Source organism: Halichoerus grypus, chromosome 3 (assembly GCF_964656455.1).
Source record: "Halichoerus grypus chromosome 3, mHalGry1.hap1.1, whole genome shotgun sequence".
NCBI classification, from domain to species: domain Eukaryota; kingdom Metazoa; phylum Chordata; class Mammalia; order Carnivora; family Phocidae; genus Halichoerus; species Halichoerus grypus.
In genome coordinates, this window is record NC_135714.1 from 86,554,247 (window position 1) to 86,579,991 (window position 25,745).

At 34.9% G+C, this 25,745-nt stretch overlaps 1 protein-coding gene across 3 annotated transcripts in view; it reads right to left on the reverse strand.

Annotated features, from left to right (window-relative positions):
* Nucleotides 1–25,745, reverse strand: part of TBCK (TBC1 domain containing kinase) — a 227,777-nt gene that overhangs the window by 17,291 nt on the left and 184,741 nt on the right. For all 3 annotated transcript variants that reach the window (XM_036094769.2, XM_036094767.2, XM_078069049.1), the window contains 2 exons: nucleotides 24,460–24,635; nucleotides 6,748–6,907 (listed from right to left, as the gene is read on the reverse strand). In XM_036094769.2, coding sequence (XP_035950662.1) covers nucleotides 6,748–6,907; nucleotides 24,460–24,635 — 336 coding nt within the window. The remainder of the gene's footprint in view (nucleotides 1–6,747; nucleotides 6,908–24,459; nucleotides 24,636–25,745) is intronic.

Consider the following 25,745-nt stretch of genomic DNA (forward strand, 5'->3'; position numbering starts at 1 on the left):
ATTCCTATATGCTGTGTGTAGAAAGTATCAGGCACTCACACTGTTCAGTCATAGAACCTCCACAAAAATCATCTCTCGTCTAAGTTTCTGAATCAACTGTTATTCAGAAATATATGTTTGGCTCTTTTCTATTTTGTTTTGTTTTGTTTTGTTTTAAAGGAGAAAATAATAGCAATAATAGCACACATGGCTTATTATTGCCATTGGCTCTTATGTTCTCAGATGAATATTTCTTTTGATAACAAAAGAAAAGCACTGATTTTATGCCAAGAGTATACCATTTTAAGGGAAAGACAAGATGTTCCTAATATTTTCCAAAGGGTTGACAAGACAAAGTGAAATGCAAAGGTTCCTTTGATTTCTTTCTTAGATAACCTTTTGAATGTGGTACACTGGCAGGGATGAAATTTTAGTGGTTTTATAGCCACAAAATATAATCCGGATGGGGTGATTATTTATAAAGTCTTATGCATTTCAGTGACTAACACAGTAATATGATATTTACAGTTTTTCTTAAGGACTTATTAAAGGTAGAGAAACACCAACTTTCATTTTGTTCTGGCCCATGTTGTTGGCCATTTTCTAGTCCGACAGCCATTACTAGCTCTAGAGTTGGGTCTCACTACCTTCTTTCCCCACAGGGGAGAAAAAAAATAACCAGTACCACATTAAAACATGCCACTGTGCTATTAACATTCTCCTTAAACATTATAATTTACCTCTGGGAAAGAGATGTATGCATGATGGTATTTTGTTCAGCAGAGATACATGAGACTTTGACCTTAGGTTGGGAGTGGGGTAGTGTAATGGTTGCTGTATCAAAACAACCCATACATTTCCCTTAGGTAATATTTGATTAATGTTAAAAATCAAAATTTCCTTTAATCTGAGTAATCTGCTCAAGGATATAACAATGCTCCTTCTTTGGGTTCATTTAATCTGTAATTTGAATGGTGGAGTTATCTCTGCCACCCCCTATTGATCTGAATATATACAGATTTATACACGAGCTCTCTGAGGTTAATTCAGCACATTCCAGTTTTGTAAGAGGTATCTTTTATGGCACTTTCTGTACAGATCATGCTGGCATGCTCTCCTTCAATGCCCAAGAAATCTAATTCCAGTTTAGCAATCGAAGATGTGGTTTCTCATGTGAGTTTTAAAAAGATGATTGTCTCTGCAGTGAGACAAGAATGAGACCTTGCCATCTTTTTCATTTCAAATGTTACACGAAGCCTGAGTTGCTTTACCCTTGTTTTCCTAGAGAGGACTTCCTACTCCCATTAACCCTACCAACATATACAGTGTGTATTTGTTTGGCTTGTCAAATTAAACTTAGTCACACAGCAGCGAGGATCAGCACAAAATCGGACCCACCGCTGGAGCACCAGCACACAGTTCCGAGACTCAGGACTCCACTTCACTCGCTTGAGACTACCTGGCATTGACTGATGCTGACGTGACATTGTTCTCAGAACATCTGAATGTGCTGGATTATGTAATAGCTCACTGCTTTATTTAACCTGTAGTACAAGGTGAATTAAAGATTACCTGACAAGTGAGATTCAGTAGGACTTAGTACGGAGAGGCCCTACGTGGTATCCTAATTAAACTAAGATCTTTGTAGTCCTCCTTTTTTGCCCTGTTCCGGGGAAAAGCAATGTTTTAGCTAGCTAAGAAATGGCAGATTCTAAAGGCTTCCTGGTGGATTTAAGGTGGTAGCTAGGCCAAATACAAGAGCCTTATGAAGTGGTAATTATAAAGAAACCAATAAATTGCTAATCAGTTGTAATTACAGGAAATAGTTAATGAATACATATGTAAAATGGGATCATATATCTTCCAATTATAGTTAGTCAGGTACACAAATAAGCTATAATTCTCAGATCTGTTTTGCCTTCTCCTATGTCATTTTAGATAATATATTCAATACACTTGGCCATTATAGAGTAAATCCGTCATATTTGTATTACAAGAGACACTCTGGTCCTAATTTGTATGTCAAATGGGTGATTTTAATACTGTCACACACTAGATAAGTGGCTCATTTTTTTTCTTTCTTGTAGTTGCTCAGTGATATTTTGCTACTTGTTAAATGAAATATGAGAGCCTTTTTATTAAGCTATAGTCTATTTTACTTACTATTTTTATTTGTTGGATTTTCAGTCTAGCCCTTTTACTAGATCTTAACAGGAGATGTAAAACTGGAAAAATTACAGCCAGCATCTATTGTTTTGTAAGTAAAAAATTCCCTAGTCCAAATATGGGTTTGACATAAAACCCAGAAACTTTTGCAAAGATAATTTGTCACTGTTCTATAACTAGAATTGGCACCTCTGCTTCCTTTTCACAGCATTCAACTCGGGCTCTCTTGATCTTTTCAAAACAGGACTCTGCCAGCTGCAGGGCACTGATTTCAACTTAGAAGAAAACCTGTTACTTGCTTGGAAATTACTGTGTTTGTGTGTGTGTGTGTTAATACTTACAAGGGAAAAAAGATGAGCCCTGATCAGAAGAGTTCTTACGAAAGAATCTCCACTACTGTTTGACCAGAAACTGTAGGGCTCAGATGAACTATGGACAGTAGGATAGTCTAAACATATCAAACCCTAGAACTTTTTAAAAATTGCTATTTTAACCATTTTTAAGTGTACAATTCAGTGGCATTAGGTACATTCACTGTCACCACTAGTTATTTCCAAAATTTCTTATCATCCCAAATAGAACTCTGCACCCATTAAGAAAAACTCCCCTTCTCTCCTCTCTCAGCCCTTAAGAACACTAATTTACTTTCTGTCTCCATGAATTTGCCTATTCGAGATGGTTCATTTAAGTGGAATCAAAGAATATTTGTCCTTTTCTGTTTGGCTTATTCCAGCTTAACATGATGTTTTTACAGTTCATCCATGTTGTAGCATGTATCAGAACTTCATTCCTTTTTAAGGCTGAGTAATATTATATATACCACATTCTGTTTATTCACTGATCTGTTGATAGATACTTGGGTTGTTTCCACCTTTTGGCTATAATGGTGCTATAAACACTGGCATACAAGTTATTTATCTGTTTGAGCTCTTGTTTTCTATTCTATTCTATTCTTTTCTATTTCTGTTCTTTTGGGTATCTACATAACAATGGAATTGCTGGTCATAATGTAATACTACATTTATGTTTTGAAGGAACTGCCAAACTGTTAAACTGATTTCTATAGAAGTTGCATCATTTTACATTCCTACCAGCCTTGAGCCAGAATTTCTTTTTAATTTCTCCATATACTGGCCAACAGTTGGGTGTGAAGTAGTATCTCATTGCGGTTTTGATTTGCATTTCACTGAAGACTAATGATGTCAACTATGTTTTCATGGGCTTATTCGTCATTTGCATTTCACCCCTAGAGCCAAAGGGATTAGGGGCTGGAAAAAGAGAGTAGTTAGAGAATGTTTCCTGGAGATAAGTGTTAACCTTCAGTAGAGGAATACAGCAAACCTGAGATAATTTTTGAGGGAAGAATACATGGGGATAAATATCCTTGACTCTTTCCCTCCCATAACTTGTCAGAACTCCTCATTAGCTCAACAACTAGAAGCCAGAGAACATGCCAGCCAGCCTCCTAAGGCAGAAAGCAGAGTGAAGAAGTGTGGAGAATGGATCTAGAATGAAAGGCGGAGCAAATGGAAGCTATCCACAACCACAGATACATGGAATTCCAGTAAACAGATTTTGAGTTGAGATGCTTCCAACTTACATGGTGGTGGTGGAGAAGCACTAGTAAAGTCATACAAATCTGTACAGCAGATAAAAAGACGATGGAACAGCATAAGCAAATAAATATCTGAAGTTCTTTTAAGTCCCATGGTGAGAAAAATTATTAAGATACATCCCTATACAAATACTTCATTTGTTTCTCAAAAATAATTTCCTGATGTTGGATTTAAGCATGAATAGCTGAACATACAATATGTTCAGTCATTGTTGTCTACAGGCACTAATGACCATGCAGTTTGAAGAAGAAGGAATTTTTCATGAAATAATATCTGGTTTCTGATAAGGAAGACATTGGCTAATTTATTCATAATGTGATGGCTCTTCATTTATTACTTTTATTATCATATATTGTTAACTCATCTAAATATTCATGCTTCCAGATTTCTTTCGTATTTTGAACTTTTAAATTTATTTGCACTATGACAGACTATAGAATTTCATAGTGTTTTGCATATAACAAATGACAAATGCTTTATAATTGATTATTTAATGAAATAAATTAGTTATCTATTTATTTATATATCTGTTTTAACCTTTATGGTAAAATTAGAACACAATTCTAGAGATTAGTACATTGAGTAGGATGCTTGAAAACATTTGGCATATTTAAGAAGATTAAATCACACAGGGTCTATTACTAGATAACCATCTTCCAAATGGTGAATGCTTTATAAAAGTAGAGCCTTAAGCTTGTTAGCCTGAACAGCATAAAAGTTTATTTCAGGTCTTGGTTTCATACACTGGGAAGAACTACTGGGATCAGTAAAAAGTCAGAATAAGCCTATTGAAAAAACAAACATACAAAAAACAGGACCAATGGCAGCATTCAGACTCAAAAGCCTTAAGAACTCACTGAGTTAAGGGGATGGCCTGTAGAGTTCATATGGACTCATGTTTCAATTCTGGCTCTCAGACAGGCAAATTAAACTTTGAGTCTAAGTTTTTCTCATATGTAAAATGCATAGAATAATGCCTCCCTCATAGAAGAATGTTGAGAAGAATGAAATAACATATGAAAAGTACTTGCTACTTACAAAGACCAGTCAATAACTGGGATTATTATCATTGTAAGGATTTCTTCCTAAGGCTGTCTATTACTTGGAACCCAGAAATATGTGCTTTTCAATAGTATTTCTGTGGCTGGAATGTATTGATATGCATTATAATTGAAAATCGATATTTTTCATTGGAATGCTATGGCAATATAGATTAATATAGCAGCAGCATTATGGTAGTAGTAAAATAAGAATAGTAATTATTATTGTCTAACAGCATACATAAAAACAATTTAGACACCATGACTTTAGTTCTAAAATGTTCTTTTACTTAAAATTGCACGTTTGTCATTTTATATACTGACTTTCTCTGAAATAGGTGTATTTAAATTGTTCCCTGTTAGATGCCAGATATAATTATATAAAAGAGGGGGTGAGTGAGATATGACATAACTAATATCCACTCAGATACTTCTTTAGTATGTTCAGTTAAGCTTCCTCATCAAGGCTGACCTTCATTTAGTGTCAAAAACCATTGTTACCATTAGCCCTGTACTTCTGAGACAAGGATTACTGGATGCTTAAAATGGTCTATGACCAAAAGTTTTAAAGTTCTCATCTGACTAGATTTCTAGATTATTCAGTATATATAGACATTAAAGAATATACATATTAGAGGGGGAATACTTTATCTCCACTGTTGATTTCTTTGAGAAATAATTTTTCTAAGTATATTCCTAACTTTCTTTTTGTCCCTCTATTCACTCTGCCCAGAGTAGTGGAGGACTGATTCATTTGATTGGTAAATTTGGGAAGGCTCTGCCTTGCCCTTCTTCCTTTTGGGAATAAGCTACCTGCAGGCAGCAAACTACCTCTGCTACTTTTCCAGGAGCAGATTCTTCCTTCCCTTTAGAAAAAGGGACCGTCCTGGTTCAATGTTGCCTACATCTGGATATGTTCACCAATCCTGGGGGATTTGTGAGCAAGCCTATTTGGCTCTCATCTTTTTTTTTTTTTTTAATTTTTATTGTTATGTTAATCACCATACATTACATCATTAGTTTTTGATGTAGTGTTCCATGATTCATTGTTTGTGCATAACACCCAGTGCTCCATGCAGAACGTGCCCTCTTTAATACCCATCACCAGGCTAACTCATCCTCCCACCCCCCTCCCCTCTAGAACCCTCAGTTTGTTTTTCAGAGTCTATCGTCTCTCATGGTTCGTCTCCCCCTCCAATTTCCCCCCCTTCATTCTTCCCCTCCTGCTATCTTCTTCTTCTTTTTTTCTTAACATATATTGCATTATTTGTTTCAGAGGTACAGATCTGAGATTCAACAGTCTTGCACAATTCACAGCGCTTACCATAGCACATACCCTTGGCTCTCATCTTAAACTATATTCTCCAACTTGTCTTTTATAAAAAATAAGTGATATTTTTGATCTCTATAAGCTACTCTTTGTTTTATTTTCAGTTTGCTAAGAACATAGTCAGGGAAGAGGGAAGACATTTAATTTTTTCATATACTCCTTGTATCTGAAAGTTGATATCCTTTCCTGAATTCTCTATCATCAAAAAGCTTTGAGCCTATAGTAAACGAAATCCCCAGATCCAATAAAGTCTATCATGATCAGCTTTCAGAGCCCCCAGTCAAGCCCCAGTGTGCTTCTCCCATGAAGATATTGAAGCTACTTCTATGCAATTTCAGAAAGAAGTTCAAAGACAAAAACAAGAAAACACCTTAGGTTATCATTTGGATCTTTCTAAGTTTACTACTGATCTTGATGTTGCACACCGAGGAAAAAGCGTTAATTCTTTTACTGGGAAAAGGTGAACAAACTCTTCAGTGTAAGAATATAGTCAGAACTTCAAAGCTCATTTGATTTGTGACCAACTCCTGAAGAAATATACTCTTAGACAAACCATTATGATAGACAGGTAGATAACACATCATTATGTGCATATGACGTTTCTAAGTACACTTACCTCTGCTGTGTGCTTTGCCACATGCCCCACGATGACAATGACCTTCCCTTTGAAGCTCTGGAGCACAGCAGTGAAAGGGCCCTGGGTAAGCTCCCCTTCAGTAGTGAAGGCAGCACTAAATGGAATGTTGATGCTTCCTGAAATATGACCCCGAATAAAACTGAGAAGGAAAGATTAAGGAAAAAATTATTTGTGTGTAGACTTGAGTGTGTGAGGGAAACTCACAGAGGGAATTGATTCACAGAAGATAGTACATTAAAATCAAATACAAACAGAAACCAGATTTAAAAATTCCCTGAGCAGGGAAAACTAGTTTAGTAATACAAGCAAAGTTTAGTTTGGCTTATTTTGCAAGACAAGTGAAGCTAACTTAACCTTGGTCACTTCTTATGCCTCTGAAAATCATAAACAAAACTTAAATTGTTGCCCCAAATTGAAATGAGGTAACCCCTAACCAATTCCCTTTCATTTAAGAAAATTCTAAAATTTTCAGAAAATAAAAAATATAAATAAACTGAAAAATAAACTGAAAAATAAACAGTCACTGCCTCCACATTGTATAAGCTGCTTTATAACAATATACCCTTGAGCCTCATTCCATGTTTTTGTTTGAGTGCTCCTGATTTGTAGATTCTTTTTTGGTATGTGCACAATAAGCTTTTACTAATTACTATTTCAGTGATTCATTAGTTTTACTTCTGGTTTTTGTTTTTTTTTTTCCCTGACGGTTCTTAACATCTTGAATGCTCACGTGAGTATTTTATCTAAATGAAGTAAGGTACCAGTAAGGAAAAAAAAAAGTTAAATATGAAAACGGAATGGAAAAAATAAAGGAAGAAGATGAGTGGAAAATTTAAAGAAGACTTTCCTGAGGGGCGCCTGGGTGGCCCTCAGTTGGTTAAGCATCTGACTTCAGGTCATGATCTCTGGGTCCTGGGATCGAGCCCTGCACTGGGCTCCCCACTCAAGGGGAAAGCCTGCTTCTCCCTTTCCCTCCCCCTGCTTGTGCTCTCTCTCTCTGTCAAATAAATAAATAAGTCTTTTTTTTTTTTTTTAAAGATTTTAAAAAAAAAAAGATTTTTCTGATTAAATGAAGTATTGCAAAAGTGATCAGGATGCAGCAAATTAATGACAATCCCATGGGTTGCACAATATTCATTGCTTTCAGTTCATTATTATAACCATGATTATTTACAGCTCTGAAAGTAATATAGTCAATCAGAAGTTCTCAGATCTCACTTGATACTGCAAAACGTATCTACTTTGGGCAAGACTGCTAAGCAGGACTCTCTTTAGAGTTGTTAGGTCATTAGCATTGATTGGAAACTCTTTTGTTCTTGGCTATTTCTCAAGTGAACTTAGCTGACATTTCCATTCTTTCCAATTTCATGCTCTCTAAGGGGGTAATGTGTTATTATATATGCACTTTAGAAGAGATCATATGGTTTGAGTATTTTAATTTTGGAATTAAAAGCATATATTAGTTTAAAATATTTTGTAATATCATATGATCTTAAAGTAAAAAAAAATATATGCCCCCAACTAAGGCATAGTATATTTCAAGACGTGGTAGATGATGGAACCAGAAAGGTAGATTAAATTATAATTATGAACTTAGTCTTCTAACTATTCTCAAGGTATTTAAATTTGTTTGAAATGTGAGATCCCATTTAATATTATTTATTATCTGTCAGTAATATCTGTTCCTGCCAATAAATGTTATGATGTTTAACACATTGTGCTTCCTGACTCTCCAAATTTGCCACAGAAATTTTAAAAATAAAGGCCCATATATCTTAAAAAAAAAGAAAAGAAAAAAATACACCCCCCCAAATAATTTAAAAGTACAATTAAAAAGATAATTCTTCATATAGAGTCTATAGAGGAAGATGTTCTTTTTTTTTTTAAGATTTTTATTTCTTTATTTTAGAGAGATTGAGAGAGAGAGAGAGAGAGAGAGAGAGATTGAGCATGCACACAAGTAGGGGGGAGAGGCAGAGGGAGAGGGAGAAGTAGGCTCCCCGCTGAGCAGGGAGCCCGATGTGGGGCTCGATCCCAGGACCTTGAGATCATGACCTAAGCCGAAGGCACTTAACCAACTGAGCCACCCACATGTCTTGAGGAAGATATTCTTAAATGTTGTTATTAATCAAATAACTCTTCAAATAAACATAAAATAACTGTGAAAACTGTTCTGAAAGAGATGGATAGGATACTCTGATAGGATATATCAACTTGGGGAGGACAGGGAAGGTTTTCACTGAGAAAGCAAGTGATAGCTGAGTTAAAATTGGAAGAATTAATAAAACTTAATTAGGCAAAGGGATGGAATGGAGGTGGGATGGATAAACATTTCAGGCAGAATGTTAGGCTTATAGAGGGGAGGCACATGGCCCATAAGGAGAAATAAAGGAAGGCCAGTGTCAGCAGAATTTAGAGAGCAAAGTATAGCATGAGATAAGATGAGCTTGGAAATGAATGCAGAGGCCAGACAAAGCAAGGCCTTGTAGGTCATGTTGATAGTATTAGTCTTTATCCTAGAACAATAAAAATCAGAAAGTATTTTAAGCAGAGAAGTAACAAATCACATTTGTACTTTGGCAACAATGTGAAGAAAGGCTAGAAGGAGAGTGAATGTGAAGACTAGTTTATAAGAAGTCCAGGCAATCTGTCTTCCCTCCCTTAACAATCACTGATTGATGACCATGGAAGGGATATTTATGTGTTCAATAGAGGCATTTCCCCTAGATGTTTTTTAAAAAATGGAAGAGTCATAGAGTTTTAAACGGTTATGCCACAAGCAACTAATATTCTCCCCTCCCAAAACTCATTAGTCATCACTGTAGAAGGGGAAAAATTATAATTATTTATTGACATGACAGTTTCTCAATTGCCCCAGTTTGTAGTTTCATCTTTAGAATTTTACTTCTCTCTTTCTGTTTCTCTGCCTGTCTCTTTCTCTCTCATTAATGGTGAGAGGAGAAATTGAGGCTCCTACTCTCAAGAATGATGGTGAAGATTGACCACATATCTTATATTTGAAATTTTCTAGTTGCTGCTTCATCATTTTTTCTTCAAAGAAAAGCATTTGGCATTAATGAAGGAAAGAACTACAAAAAGTTTTGAAAAATAAAAAGAGAGGTAAAGTAAACATTAGCATCCCAGTGTACATTGTTTAATTAGAGTCTTCTAGAATGGACAAAGAATTTATGATCATGGGCAGATCACCCCTGGATTTCATCAGCACTAGTTTCTCAAACATTTATAATTATTCAATATTCTCAACTGCAGTTTTCATGAACAGTCAGGGCTTTGTTCTCAGCATATAATTACTCTGATAGTACTTTTATCTTCAGTTAGGACATACCTTAAAATGAAAAATTTGGATACCACAAACTAAAGAATCTAACAACTCAAATATTCTGATAGTACTTTTATCTTTGGTTAGGACATACCTTAAAATGAAAAATTTGGATACCACAAACTAAGAACCTAACAACTCAAATATTCTCAGCAAATGATTCTACATCTGCCAGGCTGAATCAGTTGCCAGAGTTTCTGTGTTTATCAAACAGCCCTTATCAACTGTGAACATTTTTTTCTTTCCAGTGCTTTTACCGTAGCAAAAACAATACAAATCTATCCTAGAAATATTTAGGTTGTTTGCCCACCTCCCACTTTCTTGTTTTAGAGAGCCTCAACTACTGCTCCCAAAAAAGGGTGAGCCTAGATTGTCATGTTTGTATCAGATGATCCTTCCATCCACAATCATGCCTGATAGGATAGTAGGGAAGGGAAGGGTGAAGGTGGATATCTGATGCAGACTGAGCCAATTAGATTCTCTCCCTTGAAAATCAGAAATAAAAGATAAAAGACAATGCTTAGACTGTGTTAAGCTTTACAATGTAAGTTACATTTGAGTGTCTGTTATACAAAATTTGTTCAGTTACATATTAGAAAATTGGTGACTCTAAAAATAATCTTTATTTTACAAGATAAAGTCTATAAATATTTGGCTTTAAGAAGTACTCATTTGTACCCAAATACCCAATATCTAAAATCTGTATCTAAATTATAAAGGAGCATCTAGATGATTTTGTGGACTCGGTATCACCAATTTCTTATGTGCTTTTAAAGATTTCAGTCCAAATTGCTTTTTAGTCACAGACATAAGTCATAAACTTGTTACTATCCTAGAATTTTCTGTTGGTTGTGCTTTATAGTTTGATTTAAAAAAAATCTATATTAAATGTTTAAATGCTTGACAAAATATGATGGCAGCAGAGACTTTTTTGGAAGAAGAAAATTATAATCCAAAATGCAAAAACTATTCCAAACCCTTTTTAGGCTATCTTAACATTTTGAAAGATAAGGCACAACAGAAATAAAACTTTAAACCACACTTCCCCTATTCTTAGTTTAGTTCAATCAAAAAGTCCTGGAAAACATTTAAAAGCACTCATCCAAGAACTTGCTTGTCATAAAACTTCTAGTGCAAATAAGATTAGGTAAGCATGAATGCTCGTAGGGTGGTCAAACCTCTAAATATCTATCCTTAATTACATTACTGGCAAATATAAGAGAATGAGATTGGCCTAGTTATATATTAATACATTTACCATGAACATGGTTGAACAATGAAGACAATTTTGATTTAAGGATCTCACTTCCTTGGTAATTAAGTTCCTCTATCTACATTAGAAATTCTCATGTGAAACAGACATCATATGATGAAGCAGAACTCCCTTATACAATTTCTTAAACATGTGAGAGGCTACCAGATTATACTGTAAAGGTAGATAATTGAATACTGTTTTTACCTTTTGAGTCCTCCATAATCATAATAAAATATTAGGATCTGAAAACTGAGTGAAGAACAGATTTCTGTATATTTTGTGTTAATTGGACAGAATAAAAGTGAGATAGAAGGCAGTTTCTGACATATAGTGACTCTAACTCTCAAAGGTGACTCTGATTAGTCATGGGCAAAATATGGCAAGGAGAGTAAAATGATAGAGAATACACATCTGAGATAAGCACTTTCTCCATGCTCCAAGAACTTTAAGTTTTATTTCATTGTACTGCAGTGGAAGACAAGTATGTATAGGTTCTTAATATAAGGCAGTATTAGAGATGAGCAGGCAACAAGACATATTTTAGGATTATGGGTGTCACTTCACTGCTTTCCTCATATTCTAGAAAAAAATCTGGATCCTTTGCATTTGCCTTTTGTATTTAAAAAAGCCACTGTTTGTCAGCATGAACATAGATATGGGTTAAACAATACCCAATACTAAAGAGGTTCTGTAGTGAGTACACTACCCAACAGCCAGACACTCTGCTATTCCAGAAATTAAGACCTTAAAAGGTTTCAGCTTCATAGTAATTAGTTAAGAATCTAGTTAGGCAATAGAAGCCAAAGTATTTATGTGGTAATTAGCTCCAATCATATATACATCTTTATAACGTACCAATGTCCATCACAATTTTCAGATCGGTTTTGGCAAAAGTGGCAATGGTACTCATAAACAGTAACTTTTTAACCTTTCAGTGTTCATAAAACATTTTTACTATTAGGATTTTTGATGACATACTTGAAAGAATTAAAAGATAAAGGACACGATTAAATAAATCATCAGTAATTACAATGGAACCTCTACTATGGAACAACAGTAACTATAAAAACAGTTATTATAGCAGTTACCTAGTCAGGTATTTGAATCAAGTTATTTACTACACTGATTGCACTCTGTGATATATTCTAGTAAACATGATTTTTCATTGGCAACTGGTGACCTTACCCCGTCTTGCAGTACGCTGTTCCTCTCCCCAAAAACATAGCATTCAGCTCAACATTCCATTTGGTAGGCATTACCAAAAAGCATTCAAATGTGTGCTTATTACAAAAATAAATTTTCACATTAAACAAAATGTGGTAATCCAATGTCCAAATAGGTCAGAACAAGTACTTTAAAATGTCTGTGACAAAAGAGTTGGATTGTTAGAACAGTATTAACAGATAAGGATGACATGCATCATCATCTTCTAGGTTTCTAAGATATGAACACCTTCCTGTATTTATAAGTCAGTCTATATAACAAATATTGCAAGTAGATGCACCATACATTAATCAAGCAGATAGAAAAATATCCTTCTAAAAATAATATGGTATATTAAATAGGTAAATAGGTTCATAGTCTAGAAAGATTGTTTACTTCACAAAAGGATTTAATAATTGCTTTAAAATATCTAGCAGCTCAAAATTTAACACAGAAACAATCTCATATTTTTCTAAACCCTAAAAGAGCACAGCATTTTTGCTGGGTACCACACTTAATGACTTCATACCTCTATATACAAAGCACACCAGGATTTCATCAGACCACTTTGTTGGCTTGTTTGGTTGCTATGTTAACTAATTATAATTAGTGTTATAGAGTCCAAAGTAAAGGCTATACCTTTAGTATATCAATAGCCAAAAGAGAATATAGAATTAAGCCCATAGTTTCCTCATATATAGTGTAACTAAATAGCATTAATCAATATAAAATTTTATCTTTAGAGATCACCATTTCTCCTTGCTAAATCTGTTGCTGCTTTCTATGAATGCCATCACCATCCACCAAATCAGTTTAAATCTCATCAGTGGCAACATCCAACATTCTAGAGCTCTAATAAATCCCATCCTCCTATCTCTATTCCCATAACCACTTGCCTATTTCAGACACTTACTCCCTTGAGTGCAGACTATTGTCATAGCTTTTTGTTTTCTTCAATTCTTATCTTTTCTCTTGGAAATCCATTATATTCACAATATTGTTAGATTAAAATTTTAAAAAGAAAGTTCTGATTATCACAACGTTGTTGAGAAAACTTTCATGGCTGCCTATAGGACAAAGCCCAAATTTCTCAGTGGAGCTCTCATGAATAAGAACTAACTATTTCACTTCCAACCAAACCAAATCACATACTGTTTCCAGTATATGTCCTGCCTAGCTCCTGCAGCTTTCTCTACCTAAAACCCTTTTCTCCATTTTTTTGAGTGTTCAAACCTTATCCATCCTTCAGGTATTTCCTCCATGAAAATTTTCCTTCCTACAGTATCTGTACATCTCTCATGACAGCAATTTGATCTTGTATAAAACATACTAATGCTAATGTACTTGACTTCCATTAGGACTTTAAACAATTTATGGGATCTGTATTTATCTCATCTATGGAACTCTTATAATGCTTTAATACAGTGCTTAGAATACATGTTATATATTTGCTGAGTAAATGAATTTCAGAACTATGTCAAACCTAGAATAACTTGTGTCAGCATCAAATCTCCTGGCCTTCCTAGCTAGTGGCACCACCATCTATCAATACTTGCAATTGCCATGATACAGAATTATCTTTTTTAATACATAGTAAGAGAAAAGGGAAAGGAACAGCAATAAAATGCATTTCTCTGGATTTTCTCCAGCATGGGTATTGACCCAAAGGGTTCACTAAAACTGATTTATTTTAGGTCAAAGCTAAAGATCCCACCCTTTGTGATTGCAAATATGGAGAAATATTTATGCACATCAAATCTCTGGGTGATTCCATCCTTCTGGCCTTGCCTGCACCATTACCTCTGCTCTTATCTTCTTCCATACTGCATAAATCCCTATAAAATACAAGTGCGAGCATGCTACTTATCTGATTAGAATTCTTTAATACTTTCTCATAGTCTTTGGAATAAAACCCAAATTTCTTAGCATGTTACATTCTCCATGAAGCTGCCTTTGCCAACTGTAATGTCATTTTCTACCCTCATGTATTCTAGCCATGCACATCCAGAGCACTTGTAATTTCCTGAATGTGTCCTTCTCATCCTCTCTGTGCACTCATACAGTATGGTTTTTTTTGTTTTTTTTCAGTCTAAAATGTCCTTTTCCTCTTCATTCCTGGGGTAGCTTCTATTTCTCTTTCAAGACCCATCTCAGGTATCACCTAGTTTGGGTGACCATCCTTATATTCTCATGGCCTTCTGGGTGTGCCTCAAACATAGACCATTTCACACTGTATTGTAATTATCTATTTAATGTGTCTCTCTTAGCCATAAGACTGTGAACTCCTAGTCAGCAAGCATTCTGACTTAACTCTGTTTCCCCATTGCCTGGCAAAATAGGTCATCAATCAGGATTGACTGGCTGATTGAATGAGACTACATGGCACTCAGGAACTGGGGCTATGGATGGGTCTCAGAACAAATGGGAGCTCTTCAACAGTTAATGTACCTTACACAACTCACTATTAATCCAGACAGTGGAGACATTCCAGCAGTGGCTACCATATAGTCCCATATTATGCAAGGTCTATTCAGATATGGGAATACAACTAGCTACAAATTTTAATTCAGGTAGCTTGAACCTAGACCCAAATGGGATGAAAAAAATCTTACTAAACCTCCTTAATATCTATTCTGCTCTGAACACAAGTATCTCTAAATTATTTTGAAGAAATTTTTAGAAACTAATTCTTCAGGACACAGAGACAAGAGCAATACTAGCATTGACTAAGGATGAATAATGTGGTATAATAATAAAAACAACTGAGTTTATGTGTTCTTCACATTAAAAAAATTAAGCCTGAGGTTGTCTTTCCTATAGCTTCTGATATTAAAAAAAGTAAGTGCTTTACAAATAAAGCTGAAAAAACAAGGATATGAGAATAATATTCCTTCAAAGTATTTCTGTTTACAGATAATATCAGTTGGTCCCACATTTACATGACTAAGACCACTCTTAATATGAACTCTAGAAATTTGAAACTCTATTTAGAACTATTAAAGAAAACAACAGTTCGGCTTGTGTATTATCTTTGAAGTTATTAACATTACTTATGAAATTTATGCCACTATATGAGAAACACTTTCTATTGCCTCTTTAAAATATGCAATTATTGGGGTTGCTCAGCGCCTCACGGGGCAACTCTCAATGGCCGTCATGCGGCTGAACCTGAGTCCGGTGAGGCCGCGTGCAAAGAAGGCCCGGACGCAAGGAGGGCGTTAAAGGACAGGAGGAAGCGAATTTCCGCTGAGCAAGGCAGGTTGCCGGGCCCCGAGCCCTGCGGTTCTCAAGACCCTGGTGCTTCTGGCTGTCCTGTGAACATTGATGATGTTCCTTGATTCAAGCCAGCACGTGTGATTATTTGGATTATTTGGATTGTGACTTTCGGTGTTGTGGCTGTGGACTTCACCTTGGAGGAGAGGACTTTCTGGACTCCTCTTAGAGAAACTTATATAAAGATGCAGTACTGGGGAACTATAAGAACCTGAGCACAATGGGTTATTAACTCTCTATACCCAGTCTGATCTCATGGTTGGAACAAAAAGAGTGAGGACAGTAGAGAGAGGTAGTCTTCAAGGCTCCACACCCACATGGAACCCAAGGCGGGATTTGAATTCTCCTATCCTGAGATCAATACCTAGGCTGAGATCAAGAGTCAGAGGCTTGACCTACTGAGCCACCCAGGTGCCCCTGTGTTTATTATTCTTTTCCTACCTCAAATCAAATGCATAGCCCAGGGGCGCCTGGGTGGCACAGTTGGTTCAGCTTGGGATTCTTGGTTTCTGCTCAGGTCATGATCTCAGGGTGGTGAGATTGAGCCCTGCATCGGGCTCTGCGGTTAGCATGGAGTCAGTTTGAGATTCTCTCTCTCTCTCTCCCTCTGCCCCTCTTGCTCATGCTCTCTCTCTCTGAAATACATAAATAAATCTTTTTAAAAATGCATAACCCATTTTTCAGACTTTCTTCTATTATGTAAGCATTTGAAGCTTTGGTTCTCTCTGTACTGCTAGAGCTGAATCTCTAACAAAGTTTGGATAATTAGTAATTTTGTTAATTTTCAATAATAAATATTTAATTTGCACTACAGTGTGTAGTTCGACATCGATTGTTTCAAATGTGTTTATATATTTCTACCATATGTTGTATTTTTAATGTTTTTGTTATTGATTGTAACCAAGCTTCATTGTCTTTATAGAATTGTATTAATTTTTTGAAATGTTTGGATATGCTTTTTGGCCCTGTATGTGGTCAATTTTCAGAAGTGTTTTATGCAAGCTTGAAAAGAATGTTTAAAGCCATCAGTGTTCTGTGTCACTGGGTCCAGCTCATCAACTGTTTTGCTCAAGACTTTGTGGTTATTGAATGTTCCTCTAGTCTGTTCCAGAGAGTGGTGTATAAAAAATGTTCCACTCTAATGGTAGCTTTTAGAATTCACTTTTTATTTGGTCCATTTTTGTTTTCTATTTTTGAAAGCTGTGTTATATTAGCTGCATACCATTTTGGAATTGCTGTAGTTTTTTTGTGAATTAACTTTTAAGTATTGTGAGTAACCTTTATCTCTATAAATGCTAATTTCATTAAAATCTCTTTTGTCAAAAAAATATGCAGTTATTATTTGCTCTGAAATCCCTGTTATATATTAGAACAAAATAACTGACCTAAACCTTTGCCTAGATTAACACTTCATGTTTCTTTCTTATAAAAATAAAATGTGATTTCAACAGAAACTTAGCTGTTTAGCTTCTCTGACATAAACTGTTCAGCTCTAATATTAAGAATTTAGATTAGATTATCTCCAGATTTCCTCCTTATTTGAAAGTTGGGATTATGTCTTAATTGTCAAGTGGGTAAAGTCTGTCTTCATGTTCTCCAGCTTTCCTTTTCTGTATTCCTTACTTGTATTACTGGGCCCCATTGAAGTTAGGGTTAGTTCCCTCAGATTGTTGATATGCTTCTCCTTACCTACTATCACAAAAATTGATAATAGATTAAAATATTACCTCTTGCAGGATACTTATATTTTAACTGGGAATACTTATAAGCTAAATGACTAAAGTTTTAGCAGAATTTCAGGTAATGGGGTTCAGGGTATAGTATCCCAAAATATGGCATCTTGGTATACTGAATATTTTAAGCTGAAGGAATTTGAGAAATGGCATGTGCAGAAAAGACTTTCTGACCTTTCCCTGAATCAAGACATAAAACTCTCAACTGAGGGATGCCTTCCCTATACTCAGAGGATGGGGATATCCTTATCTCTAAGACAGACGGACACTAAAAGGAATCTGAACAAACAGGCCTTGTTAAGTTTCCTTTAGCTTAACTAAATTTAACTCATACCCACTTTTCCCTATCATAGGTTCTTGCCACTGTCCACTCTTCATCAAGCCTAGAATAAAAACTCTCAGGTTTAACCACTTCTTCAGATCTTCATTTTCTTATGAAGGCTCCCATGTCATGTAAAACTTACATTAAATACATTTGTATGCTTCTCTCTTGTTAATTTGTCTTCTCTTACAGAACCCCAGCCAAGAACTTAGAAGGGTAGAGGAAAAAGATACTTTTCCTCCCTTACACACATAGGAGGGTTCTAGGGGGTGATAAGGCTAGCTCTTAAATTCACTGGTAGACAGTAACTTAATTTGCTGAAGGATAACTGCCCCCCCTTTCACAAACAATCATTTCAATTATTTTACATAGGTAAACAAAATGAGATAAAACTTAATTTTAGATTCTTAATCTCCTGAAAGAACAAATTACGAAAAAAATTTCACCTATATGAAGATATAAGAATTGTGTTAGCCAAATTTTCCTGTCTAAACGATCTTATTATAAAAGCAAAATAGAAGATAAAAACTATATACAGAGACTATAAGCAATTTGAAAAATATTATAAACGACCTTCAAAAATAACTTACTTTCCTTGGGAGAAGGAAAAGGTGTTAGAGTTTTTGATGTTTTTTGTTTTTCTCTCTACTGTATAGGACTACATTTTGTTGGCAAGAGAAAGTTATTTTAAAAGTATACTAGTATTAAATATTTATTAATTTATTAAACGGAGAGATAAAGTCACATAAATCCCAGAGTTTAATTGCAAAGATTTACCTTAGTAGGAATTAAAAACTACTCTACAAAAATAATTCCCTTAAAAAAATATTATAAGGAATTCAATAGGCTTTCATTTGTTAAGTTTTAAAACACCAGAATCTAGTAATAATTTTGGGGAAAAATTAATAGAAGAATTTTTTTTTAAAGATTTATTTTAGAGAGTGAGAGAGGGAGGGAGAGAGAGCAAGAGAAAAAGCACACATGAGTTGGGGTTAGGGCAGAGGAAGAGACTCTCAAGCAGACTTCCTGATGAGCCTGGAGCCCTCTGGGGAGCTTGATCTCACAACCTGTGAGATCATGACCTGAGTTGAAATCAAGAGTCAGATGCTTAACTGATTGAGCCACCTAGGCACCCCAATAGAAGAATATTTTTAAGAGATTAAATTATTCAGTAGAAAAAAGCCTTTCTAACATGCTTCCCTCAAAGTGTTCTAACTTTGCTTTCCAATATTTAAAATAGTTCAGTTTTCTCAAGTGGGATTTATTCTGGGAATGCAAGGGTCATTTAATACTCGCAAATCAATCAACATGATACACTACATCAACAAAACGAAGGATAAAAATCATATGATCATCTCAACAGATGCAGAAAAAGAATTTGACAAAATTCAACACCAATTCATGATTAAAAACTCTCAACAAAGTGGGTTTGGAGGGAACATACCTCAATATAACAAAGGCCATTTATGAAAAACCCACAGCTAACATCATACTCAATGGTGAAAAACTAAGAGCTTTTCCCCTAAGATCAGGAACAAGACAAGGATGTCCACTCTCACCACTTTTATTAAACACAGTACTGGAAGTCTTAGCCACAGCAATTAGATAAGAAAAAGAAATAAGAGGCATCCATATTGGTAAAGAAGTTAAACGGTCACTATTTGCGGATGATGTAATACTATACATAGAAAATCCTAAAGACTCCACCAAATACTTACTAGAAATACTAAATGAATTCAGTAAAGTTGTAGGACATAAAATTAATACTGAGAAATAAGTAGCATTTCTATACACAAATAACAAAATAGGAGAAAGAGAAATTAAGAAAACAACTTCATTTATAATTGCACCAAAAAACCCCCCCAAAAAACCCTAGGAATAAACTTAAAGAGGTGAAAGACCTGTACTTTTTGAAGACTATAAAACATTGATGAAAGAAACTGCAGATGATGCAAACAAATGGAAAGACATTCCATGCTCATGGATTGGAAGGATTAATATTGTTAAAACGTCCATACTACCCAACACAATTTAAAGATTCAATGCAATCCCATCAAAATACCAACAGCATATTTCACAAAACTAGAACAAATAATACTAAAATTTGTATGGGACCACAAAAGAACCCGAATAGCCAAAGCAATCCTGAGAAAGAAGAACAAAGCTGGAGGTATCACAATCTCAGATTTTAAGATATACCACAAAGTTGTAGTAATCAAAACAGTGTGGCACTGGCACATAGACACATAGATCAATGGAGCAAAACAGAGAGCCCAGAAATAAACCCCCACTTATATGGTCAGTTTATCTATGACAAAGGAGGCAAGAATATACAAGAGAAATACAGGCTTCCAATTATGGAATGAATACATCATGGGAATAAAAGGTACAGTATTAAAAAAAGAAGAAGAAACATCTAGAAAAATGTTTGAACAAATATGTGGACACCATCCCTAGCCAAGTTGGCACATAAAATTAACTGTCATATGATGCTTGATAAATTATTGAATAGTTGACTGATTCATTAAAAAAAGAGTTCAATTGGCAAAAAAAAAAAAAAAAAAATTGTGGCTGCGTCTATATAAAGACAAATATTGGCAGATTTGTTTATTAGGGATTAGGCCCCCCCATATAAGGCACTGAAAGTAATAGCTCAGTTTGTGTGTAAGATTTGAAGGAATGTGTGTAGTATTTGAACACATAGTTTGGAATCAATACATGTCTCATTCAGTCATTAATTTATATTCACTCATTTGTCTCTGTGTTGTTTATGCTTAACAACCCTATGCAGAGACCAAATAGTCGCTTGCATAAAATTTAGGAGCATAAAGCTCAGGTGCATGAGTTTGGCTCTACCAATTGCCAGTTGTATGGCCTTGGGCAAGTTGCTTAGCCTTTTTAAGCCTCAGTTTCTTTATCAGTAAAATAGAGATATTAGCAGAATCTACATCATACAACTAGCATCATGCTTGGTACACTGGGAGAGCTTAATCATAGCTATAGATTATTGAGGATTATAGATTTTTAGGAATTAGTGATTATAGGTATCCAAGGAATTGAGGGCATGTTACTAACTCTAAAACCACATTGCAGAGACTTCTGACCATCCTATACTTTCTCTTGGCTTCGGTGATTTTATCTCCTTTGACTTAATCTCTTACATTTCTGGTGTCTTTACTGGTCCAAAATAGCCAAGCATGTTCATACACCAGGATCACTGCCCTTGTTCTTTCTTCTGCCTAGAATGTTCCTCCTCCTATCATTTGTAGCCTGCCTCTTTACATCATTTAGCTCTGCTGAAATATTATCTTTTTTGAGAGGCTTTCCTTGAATACTTTATAGAACTCTATAATTCTCTTTTTCCCTGCTTTATTTTTATATATAGCATTTTTTGTTGTTAAAGATCTTATGATAGATATATTTATCTATCTCTCCAATTGAAATATAGTTTTCATGAGTGCAGGAAATTTGTCATTTTGTTCACCAACAAATCGTCAAACTCTGGTACACTATTGACTAGAATATACCAAGATAACCAAATGAATGCTTCTAGCTCTAAATTCTGATTCTACTGACTTGTAAGTACTGTCTTGCTTCTGGGTTTAAAGGAAGAAAGGCCTCAGAAGTCACTGGACACTTATAGAATGTAAAAGGGCTTGTATATTGCCAACTCTTTATAACTTTGAAAGGTAATGGTAGGAGACTGGGGCACTGTGTCCTCCACCCTTCTGTTTTCCTTATATAAATATTTTCTGGGTACTTTCTAGGAGCCAAAACTGGTGCTGGGGTTATAAAGATTAGAAGGATATGAACCCTATACTTACCTCCTTCTGTTATCCAGAGATTACTTCTTTGCTGATACATTCTTTGTACCACTCATTTGGCACTTAATACATCATTGTCTTTACTCTTTATTTCCCACACAAAATATTTTCATGTTTTATATTCTTTATACTAAAAGCAACCTAGTGAATAAGAACTATATTTTATACCTTTTTCTTAAAAAAATTATCCACAGCACTAAAGACAGTAATATTTATTGGTTGCTATTAATGATGGCATCTAAAAAAATCAAACACCACATTCTGATATATTAATTTGAAGCACTAAATTATGAATCTCTTCATTACCATGAAACACACTTTTCCCTTGCCTTTAATTCCTTGAGAATAGAATTTAAGATTAACAGAAAGAAATATTACTTATTTCCTCATAGTGTAATCAAATGGTATGCATCATTAGAGATTATAAAAGGTTTTTCAGCCTTGGAAGGCCATAGGTAGGTAGTTTAGACACCTCATTGAAAAGGGTTCTTAGAACCCACAGCTCTTCATTCTTCACTGTGTTCTTGATACTAAAAGAGACCTAATGACACCCAATCACTCTTGGACAGTTTAGCTTGTGGTTCTTCTCAAAGCAGTGTGATTGAGACACAGGTGCCAACATTTGGTATTCAGAGGTGAGACAAAGCAGGTATGTGATAAAATAAGAGGATACTGAAAACAACAACAACAAAACTTAAGAATGTTGTGAGGATAAATAACACAACTTAAGAACACTTTGGTTTTAAAGTAGGCTTTCAAAAGGGGATTTAGAAAATTTCACAAGTTGGGTCCTTTGGGAGGGTTACAAAAGGTGGGTGACTTTATTTTTCTTTCTTCATTCCCTTGGGACCACTCCCCCCAAAATGGCACAAAGCACTACTGATTCTCTTCGTTCAGCCTGTGATTGTAAAGACGAAAACAACCAGCCCAGGTCTCTCCCTAGTTGCAACTATGAGCCACATATTGTCAGATGACACAAAGGCATTCCTATGTTAGGCAACTCATCCATACTCATCAGAGAACAATGATCAGGCTAGCTGCTCTGCTTTCCGCTGTTCTAGTTATATTTATCCTGAAGAAAACAAAGGAGAGTAGTAATTTAAAAATCAGACTATGAGGTTTGAAAAACTTTGGACTGAATGTCACTCTCATATTGTGTGTATTTTACAATTTTAAATAGTTATTTAAATTATTTGAAAGGAAGTGAGTGATGTGCATATAAGCTATTTTAATTATTTTAGAAGTAGTCTTTAAAATTAAAATAGGTTGGGGAGCCTGGATGGCTCAGTTGGTTGAGCATCTGACTCTTGGTTTTGGCTCAGGTTGTGATCTCATGGGTCCTGGGATGGAGCCCTGCCTCAGGCTCCACGCTCAGTAGGGAGTCTGCTTGGAGACTCTTTCCCTCTGCCCCTCCCTCCTCTCTCTCTCTCTCAAATAAATAAATAAACCTTTAAAAAAATAAAATTAAAAGGGCACTATAATGCTACACTTTTTGATGGTTTTATGAGAGACTATGACTAAAGGTTCAACCAAAAGAAACAAGCTATAAGGTTAAAAAATTAAATGTATTTTAAACCCTTGAAATAACAGATAAGAACTTTTACAGCAGGAGTTCCTGGACCTGTCAACTGGAATTTAATGCTGCTTTTGGGAATCCACTCATCTACTCTGCTAAGGAACTTCCAGTATCCCCGAAGACCTAACAACGAGGGACATAAACATTTAGGCTCTCTCCAAACTCAGTAGTCTTTCACAAGTGAGGGAAAATAAAAAGTAGTAAATTTTCACAAAAATGTATCATTTGAAATAGCAGACTCCCAAATTGTATTCTTAATAATCTAAGATTCTATGGATTGCTTCAGGAGTTCAGTAAATGTACAGCTTAAATTTCATTTTAAGATTTCAAAAATTGTGATTGTAAATATGCACATGAAAACTCATATGCCAATTTTAGCATATAAGAAACCACTAATCTATTAACCCTCATTTTCATAGAACTCTCATTTATAGTTAGTAAATGATATAAATATTAACTTACGAAGAAAATCACTTAAAATTTCTTCATTTATATTTTATGAAATGAATTTCTAAGAAAGAATTTATTTTAAAGGGAGTTACCCTGTTAAAAAAATTTTGAAAATCATTTTACCTATATTCTAGAGTATGGAGAATCGAGGCATGCTTCATGAGAATCTGACAGATGAAGATATAAGCAGAAAGATTAAACTGCTACTATTTTGTAACTGTTCATACTTTAATGCCAAGCAAAATCCCAAGAAGTTACGGTATATTTAATAGTAAAATGTCAGTAAAAAATACTTTAATATATTCTCTAAAGACAATATTTTGAAAATTGTAATAAATATAAGTTCAAAGTTGAGATCTCTCAATCTCTCTTTCTAGGCTACGAAATAGGCCAGTTAAATAGTCTTCATCTTTGCCAAAATTTTATCTATAGCAAGAAGGATTCAAATATCCCCAAGAACAGCAATATACACTAGAGAAACACAAAAACCAAGAAAATGTCCCAATATTCTGGTGTTATCTGGAAACCATTTTAAGGTCATGCAATGTTATATTATGCAAGTCTATTCTGGCATCTAGTTTGAGAGTTATTTAGCTATTTGAATTCAGAGGAATCCCAGATATGTTCATTGTTTTTGCTACACACCCTTAAAATGGAAAGGAAACAGTATGAGTAAGGCACTAGCATCCTTTAAAACCACATGTGTAAAGGATACTCTTCACTATTCCGGATGTCAACTACCAGGAGCTTTGGTTTACTGGACTTTGTCTTCTTGGTGGGTGTTTTGAAATGGCCTGTCACTGTGAGTTCACACAAGTCAATCAGGTCCTCTGCTGAAATCCGGGGTGATACTTCTGACTTTAGGTCATTTAATGGGATAGATTCTCTTGACTGAAAAAAATACACAAACAACACAAATATTGAGAATAATACAGAGAGACAAACTATAGCCAATATAGAATATCTGTAGGCTCTTGATATCAATCATTATAGCATATAGGAGAACAGGAAACTGAATCTCACTTTAGTGGTCTACTGTGTAACTGTATTCTTTACTATTGAGGTTTACTTACTCACAGAGGAAAGCATTCTTCTTTTGGTTCACTACAAGCTCCTGGCTCAAATTTTATGGAAAGAGATGAAGTAGATTTTTCCTTATGAGAGCACTGTGTATCTTTAAAGACAGCTCCTTTAAGTACATTTCACTTTTCTTCAAGTATAATTACTATTGTTGTGAATCACATTAATTAAAACTCTGGTAATATAAGAAATTGCATTGTAACTCAGTATACATACTAATTAAAGAACCTGGTTCTAATATACACATTAGACTTTTATAACATAATTTATGTCACATATGGATAGTTGAGCAGAAATTAGATTTTCAGAGACAAATGCAGAGCAACATAACACTTTCTTAGATAGTAAACAAAAATGACAATGTATCTTAATTGTGAAGGAGGTAAAATCAGACTCCAGACAATCAAGCCAATACTTTGGTCTATGTGACTATTACATGGTGTAAGATTGATTCAGATTAAGGGCTATTTACAACCGTTCTCCACGTTATTTAGTAGGGAGAGGGAATTTCTTCCCCCCATAAAAGGCAATGCAATACAACTCAACTCAATTCAACCTAAATTTATGGAGCACTAGTAGTCACTCTTGAAAACTTATTTAACATAACTTGAGAATTTAAGAACTTTCAAAATTCACTTGATTGAAAACATAGGGATTCAAAAGAAAAAATGTATTTATATGCTTAAGTTTTCAAAACTGAGTCTATTATCTCATTTACTCGTTTTCTCTGTTTTCACAATTCTGTTGTGGGATACCACATTTAGAATTTCCAATTTAGAATTTCTAGGCAGGAGAGAATAAAGCATATGGATCATTTATCAGACTTTTTAAAAGAGCTTTTATTTAAATTCCAGTTAGTTAACATACAGTGTAATATTAGTTTCAGGTGTAGAACATAGTGCTTCAGCACTTCTATACCAC